Below are 12,697 nucleotides of genomic sequence, written 5' to 3'. Positions count from 1 at the left end.
AATGTTTCTAGAAAGCTTTTTCTCCTGGATAGACTTGTGGATACATAAGCAGACCACCAGCCCTTTGTGCTGAATTCATTGCCCAAGGCCAGCAAGTAGCCTTTAAATTATTGATTTGTAAGACAAGTGTGTGCTCCCAAATCAGACCACCCCCCATCTCTCTGCCTTAGGGACCATACCTCCCCCAGAGCCCCCTTCTCCCCACCCACCCCGCCCCGGTCCCACATACTCACCTCTTGAACAAGGTGCTTGGCCAGGATGGGCTGAACATGAGGCCTACAGCCCCTGGCAGGTCTCCACCTGGCTCCAGGGCCCCTCAACTCACCTGAGTCCTGCGTTGCTCCTGCTTCAAGGTCGTAGGAGAGATTAACAGTTGCGTGACACCACTGGTATGCGGCTAAGAGAAGAGCTGCTGTTCTCTGTGTCCTGGGGCAAGCACGTCAGCCACACCCACACCACACCCCCCATGTCTGTGGGTCTGAATCCTGGTCACTTGCAGATGGCTCCCACATCCCCCAGCCACAGGAAATCCTGCCTTGGATCTTCTTGACCTGGCTTTTTCTTGCGGCATTTCTTAGGGCTTCCTATTTTATTATGGTGGGTCTGTGGGCACAAGTACACACACCTGCTTATCTCTTTTCCCCAACCACACTGTGGGCTTAAGAAAGCAGGGACCGTGCCTCAGTCCAGAAATTGCCCCACAGCTCTGTTGGGTGGTGAGTGGTTGCAAGAGGTTGTAGGGAGAGGACCTTTGCTGTGGGTCTCACTCCAGTAAAATGTAAACTCCTTGAGGGAAGGGACCTGGGTTCATTTCATCACTGTGTGCCCAGGGCACGGGATAGATGCTCCCACATTCTCCATTTAGCAGTCACTGAATCAACAGGAATCACAAGCTGAACTTGACATGGCAATGTCTGTCACCTAAGAGCAAAGTTTTAGCCCACCAATTTGGACCTAATTTTGTTTCTTGCGGGAAAAAAAAAAAAAAAAAAAAAAAAAAAGCCATCCCTGGCGTGGGGGTAGTTGATCTACCCTGCACCCATATGAAAAACCTGTTGTGAAGGACAGAAGCCAAATGGTAGAGGACATGCCTAAAACCCTAGAGACCCGTCTAAACGAGACTGGGAGCAGGGTGGCCAACATTAACCTTTATTGAGGGCCCACGCTGTGATAAGCAATAGGTAGGTGACTTCTATAAACTGCCTAAATCTTCCTAATAGGCTGGCAGAACAGGAACTGATGTCCCTGCCTTCTACCTGAGCAAACTGGCTCAGAGCGGTCAGATGACTTTCCCTCCGTCATTCGATCACCGAAAGATGAAGAAGGGGCTTTAGCCTAACTTTCAGTCTTGCTCCAAAGTTTGTGGTTGTCTCTGGAACATTCCGGGACCTGAGGCCTGGTGGAGCTGCTGCCGGCTCGTTCCGTTCAGGTCTCTGTGCGCTGAAAGCCTTCAGTTTTGGGGCTGTTTTCCCAATCTTCCTCACCCTGCCCTCTCCCCACCCCCATTGTTGCTGAGCTCTTTCCTTGCAGGACTGAGTTGTCAGGAAGTCTGGAAATCCTTTGGCAGTTTGTGCTAATGACAGCCGCTGGCCACCAGAGGGCCACGGGCAAACATCTGTATTTGAGGAACCCAGGTGCCCTTTATGGTTTGGTTTAACTTTCCTGAAAATACATGCCAGTTTATCTGTCAGGCTGATCGGCATGAAAGCTCACTCACAGACCCACAATGGGTCTTCATGTGGGGTGACCAGTGGCCCTGTCATCTTTCCTTGCCACTCGGGTGGCATTTTACAAGGTTTAAACAGAGGGCTCTGCTGTAGAACCTCTAACTCCGAGACCTAGAAAACAGGGCCACACTCTGCTACGGGGCCACCTCTCCATCTGCCTCCAACCCCCTCCACAGTTACCCTCGCCAACCACAGGCTCAGGTGAGCCATTCCAGGAGGTGCTACAGGGTCCTGGGAGAGACCATTAAACCCAACAATGGGGTGTGGGGCACCTGTATGAGGCCCAAATTCCCAGGTGACTCATCAGGAAATGATTTCCCATAAGCCCCGGGGCCAGAACAAGCTGAGGGACCCCACGCAAAGGGAATGGGCTGAAACTCTCCCATGAAGCCCCTCTGGGACAGGACCCCTAAGCCTCCATGCAGCTGGAGCACAATCCCTTCAGAGCCTCTCTCCAGGACAAGGTCCCCGCGGTGGACGGAGATGGACACCTCCTACCTCCTCAGCCATTTGCATATTCCCAAGCCAAATCCCACACCCAGACCCTGAAAGCGCCCCTCCTGGTCAGAAATACAGGCAGATACTGTCCAAGAGAGCAAGAGACATCTGTCCTGTGACCAGGCCCCAGTCTCTCCCACCATCTGATCAAAACATAGCGCCCCATCCCCCAAGTCCTGTATCCCCTTCCCCAAGGCCAATAACTGGCTCTCAACTCCCATTTAAAATGCTTTCCACTGAGAGTGCGAAAAAAAAAAGCCACAGACTTTTAGCAGTTCCAAGTTCCAGAACGCATGCCACATGCTGGGTTGATCACCAGATGCTCTTATCATCACCCCACCACACCTCCAGCCAGACTCTGACCCCTGGCCAGGGGTCTGAGCTCTGAGGCCAGTAGGGGAGAGCAAGACTTCAGAGCTGGTATGGGAGTCCTGTACTTACACAGACCTGCGGGGACTTCGCAGACCCAGGGACCGGGTAGGCTGTAGCCTTCCTTGCAAGGAGTGGAGAAGGGGCCCGGCTCAGTCATCCCCAAAGGCTGGGAAGAGGCACTTCTGCTGCCTTGTGAGGAGCCCCAGGCTGTGCCTCAGCTAAGAACATTCCCAGGAAAGAAGGCCCAAGAGCGGTTTCAGCTCCACTGAAGGACGGAACAAAGGGAGCACATGGCATTTGGGGAGAACATTCCAGAAATTTACTGGCTATAGACAGGGGCAGTGGTGAAAGAACCATCCTAAACAAAGTAAATGCAGAAGTTACTGTACGAGAAAGGAACATGCAGAACACATACACTGACTCTCCCACCTGCCCTTCTCCCCACAAACACCACACAGCGACAATATCAGAAAAGCAAAGACAAAAGGAAATAACTGAATAAAGCAAAGAATTCTCCCCACTGTGATTCTAATAAAAGTTACTGACCAAGTGAGAAAAGGCTGTGCTTTCCCTCCCTCTTTTCTTTATAAGATACACATTTGAAAGTCCCGATGGAAATTTACCCAGTAGATGATAGCAGCTGGGGTCAACCGGTGCCCGCAATCTCCCACGCAGCCAGCCTGCCTGGCTCATCGAAACTGAATTCCAGTCACTGCCCTCTCTCAAGTGACTTCATATCTCACTGTCATTTCCGCTGCCCACAGAAGCACAAACAGTGCAACAAATCAGGGTAATCCAATTTAGCTGGAGAGCTCCTGGAGCCCCGGCCAAACCTGGAAGCCTCTAGGCAGCAAAAGCCAGCAGAGGCAAGCGCCTGGATAGGGCAGCCAAAGAAAATTGGCACATACTTACAACCAAGAACTTATTGTTTATCGGAAATTTAAATTTAACTCTATGTCCTGTATTTTTATTTGCTACATCTGGCCCAGATGAAGGGACCTCAGCTGTAGGTCATGCAGCCTTGGATGCCACCTGAGAGCCTGTGTAGGCCAGCTAGGCTGAGGCCATCAAAGGGGCTATGGGTATGCCTATTTCCCTGCTAGAAGTCCTCTCTGGGATCACTGGCTCCCCACGTTCTGCTCAAATAGAAGCCACGGTCTGAGACACTGTTTTACCCTCTCATCCTCCCAAAACAGATTCTCAAAAATCCCAAGGGTAAAGGCAACAAGGAGGAGAATATGCCAATGCAATGTTGGGTTTCGGCCGGCCCTCCCTATCCCCTTTTCTCTATCTGGCCTTTACTGTTAACAGGAAATCACATTTCCACCTCCTTCCTCTCAAACTTTCCCTGCATACCGCGCAGCTCTGTACCCTTCCGTCTTGCAAAGATCAGCTGTGTTTCATCTGACCCCAAGAGACACTCCTCTCCACCTTCTTTCAGATTGAATGCCTTTAGTAGGAAACAGGGAGTCTGAATCCAGGCATATGGAGCTGGCGAGAGGATGTGGGGAGGGGGCTGGCACAGGAAGCCAAAGCAAAGAATCTGTTCAAACATTTGCTGAGCAATCCATCGTGGGCTGTATACCCAGAAGGCACACAGAAGCTATTTCAACAATCAAGGTTAGGACAAAAATTTTCCTCCTTTCCTGGGTTAGCAACTTCAAACCACCGATATTTCCACTTAGGTGATGGTGGCAAAAAGAGGACTAGAAAGAAAAAAGCCCACATTCTTAGACTTGTTGCACACTCTGGGAGGGCGACTTGAGCACTCTGGCTTATCCCCAGTGACCGAGCCTGGCCCAGTACATGCAGGGGCTTTGTAATGCTGAGCTGAACTTGGGCTGGCAGATACCTTGGGCTTGTTCAACCAGGCCCTGGATTCTAGCCAGCCACATCAGTTACCTAACAAGGTGAGGAAAGGCACAAATAAATCATTTGTGTTTAGTTTTCAAGACATTTTAGTTAGTGGCCTTAAGTTTTTTTCCACCAACCTTTGCAGTTAGAAACAACTGGCAGGAGGACAGATTTACTTCCCTCCTCTCCCTGCCCTGTGAGGGGTACTAATTTACTATGAAACTGTCCGAAGATGGGCTGGACGCAGGTGACTTCTGAATTCAGCCTGGAAGAATGAAGAAATGGGGGACCACCCCTCCCAAAAGCTTCATTTTTCTTGAGGGCCACACAATTCCTGTTTTAATAAGTTGCTGACTTCTTCCTGACATATCCAAAACACAGGTGCAAGAACCTAATTTTACGGATATAAAGTGAGCACTTTGAATAATGCCATAAAACGCACATTTTCTCCCAATTTGCTGGACGCAGGGCCCGATCTCTGCGGCTGACTGATGCTAAGTGAGAGTCTAGTCAGTGTGGGGCTCGCCAGCACCTTGGCAGGCCTGGAGCAACCCACCAGCCTAGGGTTTTATTCAGGGGTCTGGCACGCTGGAGTCGCCCCCTGAGTGGTGCAAGCTTGGCAGTGATAGGAGTTCCCTAACGAGCTGGATAAAATTCTGATGCCTAACGGAGAAACAAGGATTGCGGAGACCCAGTCTATGGTAGTAGGACACGGGCACATCCACATGTAACTGCTAAATTTAGTATTAAGAGTTTGGCCCGGAGAGGTTACTCAGAGCAGGCAGGGGTGATAATCCAGAGTGAATAGTCCTCCATTTGGTTTTTTTTTTTGGTTTTTTTTTTTTTTTTTTTTTCCGTAAATCATCAGTGCTGGATACTGTGGGGGGAAAGTCTATAATACTGTGTGTAGGTGCATCAAAAGAATAACAACAATGGCTGCTATACTACCATTAAAAGTCTCTAATTAAACCATAAGTTCTAGAGAGGCAGGAGCAGGGCTTACATCCTGGCCCCAGTGTGAACGGGCACTGCCCGCTCTTTGAGGAGCCCGTCCAGCACACCAGCGACAAAACCAAAGGATCCGTTCTCAGAGAGCTCACCAGCTCCTCTCGTTTCCCCCTTTGAAGTTAGGCAGCCGGGGTTGTTTGACTTTAAAACAAATAAATGAATAAAAGGAACAGAATCCTTGAAATCAAATCTCAAGGTCTCTGAAAAGGACCCTGATTAAGTCTGTACTTCCCTCTGTGTCTGAGTAAGATGGTGAGCCACTCTAAGGCAAGCACTAACTCTGTCAGTCTCCAAGTGCCCTTGATTTTGTTACAAAGATTGGAATCACATCTCTAGAAGATGCAAGGTTCCCAGTTCCACTTTCTTTGCTTCTCTGCACAAGTGGTAAAATCACAGACCACCACCGAGGGAGAGGATTTAGTTCCCTGAATGGGTGATCCGAGGATGACTTTTACTAACGACCTGTTACAGGATAGGATTTTTGGGCACAAGCTGTAACCATGGGTACACGGGAACCTGTTCTATGCCTTGCAGACTCAGGCTCCCATCTCTCACGTCTCTACACGGAGCAGGCCGTGCATCACCACAGAACCGGCCGACAGGACAGGCCCTGGGATTTGCTCCGGGAGTCTGATCCTTCTGGTGTGATTCCAGTTATCTTATCTCTCCTACAGAAGGCTCTCTGGGCAAGTCCTCAGTGCCAAACAGGGACTGCTTTCCTCTGAAGGGTGGAGCCCCCCCCCCCCGCCCCCCCCATGCAGGGCTCACAGGCAGTTCTATTTGGAGCTAGCAGGGCTGCATGATGCAAGGAACAGCAAATTCGCAGGTAATTCCCGTGGTGGGAAGGACGAACAAGCGGTGAACCAGGGAACAAACACGCATTTAACCTTAGGCTCCTCATGTCTGCAAGGAAGATCCAATATTTACAAGCAGAACACTAAGTCACACTTTATGCAAAGTCCACTGAGTACTCTTTTTGTAAAAAGCAGTTAAAGCACTGGGCGACTTGTTTTAAAAAATATAAATCAGCACCTATCAACAGGGTACAACTTACTAAGTCAAGTCCCCTGCGGGGCTCATCTTTTAACACTTTCCTAGTGACGCTCAACTGAAGACCAGTGCTCCAGGGTGAACAGGTGGGACAGGAGGAAGGCAGCCGCAACCCCTGCCAACCCTCGCGCTACGTCCTTGATGGATAGTGGAATCCAACTGATGAACAGCAGATGGCCCCGTTATTATTCTGGGAAAGATTAGTGCTTTCCCCAAAGGAAAGTTAACAACTATTTTAACCACCACAGGATAGCAGGGATAACCATGCCGTGTGATGAGAGAGACTTCTGTTTGGGAGGAAAAGCACCTGTGGAGACTCCGGGATCCGCTAACCTCCCTCTGGGAGAGCCGGCCCCAGGAGCAGTTGGTAAAACCAGCAGGCCTGACTGCTGCCTGGCGTCCTGCAGCCCGCCTGGACTTCTCGTGTCCTCTCTGGTTTTGTACAGAGCTTTGGGACTGGCGGTGGGAGAAACAGAGTCAACGATGGGGGTCAACCTCTGCTCAGGGACCGCACACCCTCAGTGCTGATGCCCAATGGTGTCTGCATTCCATACCTCAGCAGTCAGAATGCAACCCGTGAGCTTGCCCGGCCAGTGGGCTCCGTGAGTGGGGGAGAGGGAAAGGTGGGCTGTCCAAGTAGAGGAACCGACCACCAGAGAAGGGAAAAGAGAGCCTAGAAGTCCTGCGGAAGAGGGGAGTGCACAGGCCCACACGGGCGCCTCGGCGGGGCAGCTACAGAGGGAGAAGCTGTTGAGGTCTGCCCTTCCTCAAGCTCCAGTCGAGAAACCTACAACGTTCCCTTTTAAAGCTATGTTTTTCTAGGGCTGTTTTCATTTCCAGTGGGATTCCAACTGAACAGCAAACTAATTAATCTTGGAATCAGAGCAGATGATTTGGGGGATGGTCTTGGATCACCCGGACCCCAGGGCACATCTGGGAGAAGAGGGGCCACGGAGCACTCGCTAGTTCACACACAGATCCTAAGTCGCCCACGGCTGAGGGTGGCTTTCACAAATGAAAATGTAAAACATGGACAGTGGCCCTGCCATAGGGATACTGTATCTAACAAAAGCAACTCCCGAAGGCTTCATTTCCTTGCTCATTTTGGGTGTTTTTTTTAATCATTTAAGGTCAACTTTAACCAAATCACAGATGCCTATATAAGCCTAGCATTCTCTGGCCCAAGCACTAGTGAAGACATTTCCTCCCACACAAATAAAAATTGAAACAAAATTTCAAAGGAAAAAAAAATGAAAATAAAAGAATGTGAAAAGAAATACAAATCAAAGAAATTTATTGGGTGCTGACAAAAATACATAATACAAAAAACAAAACAAAACACAACACAACAGAAACAAAACCAGAAACCCCACCCCAGTGGGCCCACGCGCCTGAGGTACTGACAGCGCGCAGTCCCAGAAGCCCCGCAAAGCATTGCACTTAATTCATGAGGACCTCCATCTGCACCAGCCTTGCATTGGTGTCCCCAGACGTCCGGTAGGGGATCATCCCAGCAAAGGTAATCAGGGCTCGGGCTTGGCTTCGGAGTTGCTGAGAAAAAGGGAAAGAAGAGAAGAAAACCAGTGAGCTTTTGCGTCTGGGTACAATACTGGGAACAACCACCGTGTTCTTCCATTTTCTACCCCCTGGTGTCAGGGGGCAGCTTTCTGGTGAGTGGATGAGAGTCTCACCCTCAACTGTCATGTTACCCATAAGGTGCAGACTTAAGCAAAGCTGGTCCACTGAGGCCCCACTTCCAAAACCCTTCTACTAAGCAAAAGACAGACGGGGTTGCTAGACAAACTGCCTCGCCTGACACACGGGACCAGCTTCTGACACAGCCCCATGCTTCAGACGGCCTGCTCTCCTTCTCCGAGCCTCCCGCTCTCTCCTGGCTGGTTTCTGACCACCTGCCTCTGCGGGGGTCTGAGCTTCTCAGACCTCCCCACAAAGTGGGTCCAGTCACATTCTGGCTCTTTTCCTCTCCTGCTTCTTCCCTTTTCTTTCCTCCCACGCCTCCCATTTCTTCTTTCCTGACATAAGCGCTGGGCCCTCCATTCCTCGGTAATAATATTTATGAGGTTCCTAGATTGTTTCAGGAGGGAAGATTTAAATTTAGGTAATTCCAGTAACAGGGAAAAAAAAAAAAAAAAGACAATCTTCACCCTGATTTCCAGGGGATAAATTACTAAATACAGAATAAAGAAACTTAGAAGAACAGCTTCGGGTTGCCCCATGTTGAGATGTGCTGGATGCTTATAGGAGCAAGAAAGGAAACTAGATCTGGAGTACAAAGGGAGAGTCTACAAACCTCTTTTAGACCAGTAACAAGACTTTTAAGGATAACTCAGGGGTCACTCACTAGGCTTCCTAAGGACCATTCAAGAAGAAATCTGAAAGCCATGGGCTTTTTACCTGATAGATGAAATAAACTGGCAAGCATATATCCTAGTTAATGTCCAAACCGAAAGAAATTTTTACTTTATGATGAGAGTACCCATTAGATTTTCTTCAAAAGTGCATGGGCTCTCATGCGTCATCTGAAGCTACTGTAAGTGAACTTTAGGAGTGTTCAGGCAGAGGGACTCACCCCCTCAACGGGCAGCTCTGCACTTTACAGCACGAAGCCACTTCTCGGGCAGGGAGCTTTTACACAGAAGTCTCTCTGTGACCCTGCACCCCTAGCTTTCAGAGAAAAGGTGTAGTGGGTGACAGGCAGACAGGAGAATGGCTTTATTCATGGTATGTGAAAACCAAGGGTCTAAAAAAGAAAGCTTGAGACACACAGAACGTGAGTTCAGCTGGTCCTAAAACTATTCCTTCACATGTGGGAAAAGGCCTGCAAGGCCACAGCGGCACTCTCTGTGGGGGCAGCCACCCGCCCCCCCACCCTATGAGGAACCCACAGAGCACCGGAAATGTCCACCACCTCAACACTTGTCTGCCAAGGCCCAGGCACAATGAGCCACTGCTGGCACGTCTCCTGACGTGTATCTTTTATGCGGTCCAGGTTCTAGCCTGCCCAAAGGGTGGATGGCAGACCAGCAGCTGCCTCTGGGGCACCCGGGGATGGGCCTACCACTCAGTGGACCATCCCGAGCACTGCCACCTACGCTGCTGACGGTGAAAATTTCCACCATCACTCACTAGACAGCAATTCTGTCACGACAGTGCCTGTAGGGTCACAGCTGAGAGAGCCCCCACACACACCCTTGGAGGCAGAAGACAGGATTTCAAACATTAAGTGGGGAAGTTAAGGGAAAGGTAGTTTTCATGGGGTCAAGCACCTACGCCCTTTTGTCAAATCAACCGGACAACATATGCCGTGCAAGCCCCAGGCTTCCATCCACCTGGACCTGGCTTGAGCCACACGATGCTGGAGGCCCCAAAGGCAGCGGAAGGAGCCCTGGCCGCATGTCAGACGGCTCAGCTTCCAGACACAGCTCCTTCACCATCACCTGAGGGGCCTGCAAAAGCAAACTGCTTCCTGACCCGGGGCCTCAGTTCCCTCAGCTGTAAAGTGGGGATAACAATCACTGCCTCCAGGTACCTCTCTGGGGTCACTGAGAGGTTCAGATGAGGGCAGAATCAAATTCATTGAATCAAATTCATTGTTGACCAGAAGTACTTATGATTCTGATGAAAGTGCTGAGCTGAGACTCACAAAATAACCTTCCGATTTCAAAATGTGTATGAAATTCCTATGGAATCACCACAAATTAGTATTCTGTTTGATTTTTTAAAAGGTAGTATCTGCAGACTTCACTTTTTTTTAAAACTTGAGAGCAGCGGTGATCCCGTTAATGTTCAATTTCTTCTGAGAGCCTGACACAAGGTTTACTCAGCAGCTAGGCAGTGAGGAAAGAGCATTTGGGGTCAGGAGCAGGGGTCTCATGAGATGCCGAGGACAGCAGACCAGAAAGGTGGTTCTCAGCGATGGTTCTGGCCAACGCTGGGATCTTACAGAGTCACGGTCCTCGACGACTCGCTGGGGCCTGGATGCCGAGGACGGACTTGTCCCTTTGAGCCTCTTAAACTGTGTGAACAAGATGTTCATGGTGGCGAGAAGCACTTCTGAGAGGTTGTGCCTGATCTGCCCAGAGAAAAACAGATGAAGTAAGGAAAAAGCACCGAGCCCTGGGGCCGACAACCAGTGTATGTCCAGGCACATCACGTCCCACAGCTGCCAGGGAGAGAACTACAGGGTCACCAAAAAGCAGCCAATGGCACTGCCATGTCAAGCATGAGAGCAAAGCGCAGGCAATGCTGATCAGGTGAGACAGATTATTCTTCTCCTTTCTGTATGCCATTCCTCCTAGGCATAAAGAGGGGCAGCGAGCCAAAAGCATGCTGACCGTATCTGGCCACTATGTAGGCTTGGACTGGCCAGCAGAGTGATTACCGTAAGAAGTCTGGATTTCAATGTCAGTAGGTAGGGATGTGCACACTGGTTCTCCAGGCCCCGCCACTCCCCACTATCTTAGACCAGCCAGACTGTCTCCACTGAACCTGCCCAGCCCTAGCAGAGTCGTTGGGAGCGTCTTCAAGGGCAGACCCTGGTGCACCACTTCATTCCCTAACGCAGTGAACAGTATATCCCGGGAAAGGCAAGAAACAACAACAGGGGAAGTGGCTGGGGTAGAAATGACAGCAGGTAAGAAAGGCAGGTCTGCAAGGGGCAAGACCTTCTAAACTGAGTACCACAGCAGGCAACAGCCCCCCGCGTGCGGAAGCTGGCCTTCCCTCTTCCTCTAAAACAGAAACATGTCTTCATAAGAGGTATTTGCTTACTGTGTAACGGTTTTAAATGGAAACAGCTAGTGACATCCCAGGGCCAGGCAGCTGGCCCTATGTCTGTGGTTCTAGAGAAGAGTTTTTTACATGTGGGAACAACCAGAGAAGTCTTGGGCCAGTCCAGATCAGAGAAGCCAGAATTTCTGGGGTAGGCCTTGGGTATGAAGATTTTTTACAGCCTCTTAGAAATTCCAGTGGGCAGCTCAACTGCGCACCCTTGGGCTAGATGGTGGCAATGCGCTAGAAACTCTGCAGAGAGACAGCGGCTCTGGGGCTCATGGGCTGGCAACTGAGTCCATGGTCACTGTTCTGCTTCTCAAGACAAACAGTTCAGAGAAGCGAAAGAAGGAGGTGCATCATGGTGCATGTTTCATACACCCAATGGAACTACTTAAGGAAGATCAGAGTTAAGCACTAAGATTCCCTCTAGAACAAGTGGGTAATACAGATTTAAACCAGACCAGGATCAACCAGGAATCTGTGCCCCCAAGAACATGTCTAATCACTAAAGAGACTGTGTTTTCTGAGTCAGGAATTTGGACAATGACCTGATGGGGATATGTGTACTCATAGAAAACCAACCTAGGAATATCTGAAATTGGACTCGCCTTATTAAACTCAGTCTACATGGTTAGTGTACTGGGACTCTTAACATCATCAGCTACACTAAAACAAAAGCTTTCAGCAGAAGTGGGGAAAAAATTCTATAATGCAGGAAGAAAAGGACTCACTTCATCACTGAAATTTCTGAAGGCAGCCACTCTCTCTTCCACACTTTCCTGATTCAGGGGCACCAGCTTCAAACGATCAATGATCTGTTTAAAACAAAACCCGACCGGCTGCATATGAAATAACCATCAGTCATCTTGTCTCCTTAGACAGACAGCAAACATCTCACATCTTACAAAGGGCTCTTTAATACAAAATACTACCTTCCCTCAAACACACAAAGGCTTTGGTCTTTCTAATTTTCTGACTAAATTCCCAACCACATTTTCTGAGGCAATTCTAAAATTCAGAGATTGCAAGTTACTCCAAGAAATCTCTCCATTTTCAGACTAATGAGGAAAGGAATGGGGAGCAGAGAGAAAAAAGAGCAACACAGAAATCCCCTTTCAAGTCCCAGGGTCATACTTGTCTTCTTTGCTTAACAGGCACGTTGGTAACATTTCCTTTGTTTTAGATGCATCCCATATAGTGTTTTGGATTTCCAAGGGCATACATCAACCTGCACTTCAAATAGCCCTCTTAAAACTTACATCAAAGGCTCTGTCAATATGACCACTGTGATACTCGTCAAAAAAGGTGATCAAGTCCAACAGAAGATAGAACGTGGAATCCACAAATTTATTTGCACTGATTCCCTGAGCCCTATACCTGAAAGACAAAAAAGA

At 49.3% G+C, this 12,697-nt stretch overlaps 1 protein-coding gene across 7 annotated transcripts in view; it reads right to left on the bottom strand.

Annotated features, from left to right (window-relative positions):
- Window positions 1–7,834: 7,834 nt before the first annotated feature.
- Window positions 7,835–12,697, bottom strand: part of NUP93 (nucleoporin 93) — a 103,730-nt gene continuing 98,867 nt past the window's right edge. For all 7 annotated transcript variants that reach the window (XM_007090190.3, XM_042968773.1, XM_007090193.3 and 4 more), the window contains 4 exons: window positions 12,563–12,680; window positions 12,035–12,118; window positions 10,474–10,602; window positions 7,835–8,060 (listed from right to left, as the gene is read on the bottom strand). In XM_007090190.3, coding sequence (XP_007090252.1) covers window positions 7,950–8,060; window positions 10,474–10,602; window positions 12,035–12,118; window positions 12,563–12,680 — 442 coding nt within the window. In that variant the 3' untranslated portion in view covers window positions 7,835–7,949. The remainder of the gene's footprint in view (window positions 8,061–10,473; window positions 10,603–12,034; window positions 12,119–12,562; window positions 12,681–12,697) is intronic.

The sequence above is a fragment of the Panthera tigris genome, chromosome E2 (assembly GCF_018350195.1).
Source record: "Panthera tigris isolate Pti1 chromosome E2, P.tigris_Pti1_mat1.1, whole genome shotgun sequence".
In the NCBI taxonomy this organism is placed as follows: Eukaryota; Metazoa; Chordata; class Mammalia; order Carnivora; family Felidae; genus Panthera; species Panthera tigris.
The sequence above is the reverse complement of the archived record's forward strand: the minus strand, read 5'-3'. Positions and strand labels throughout refer to the sequence as shown.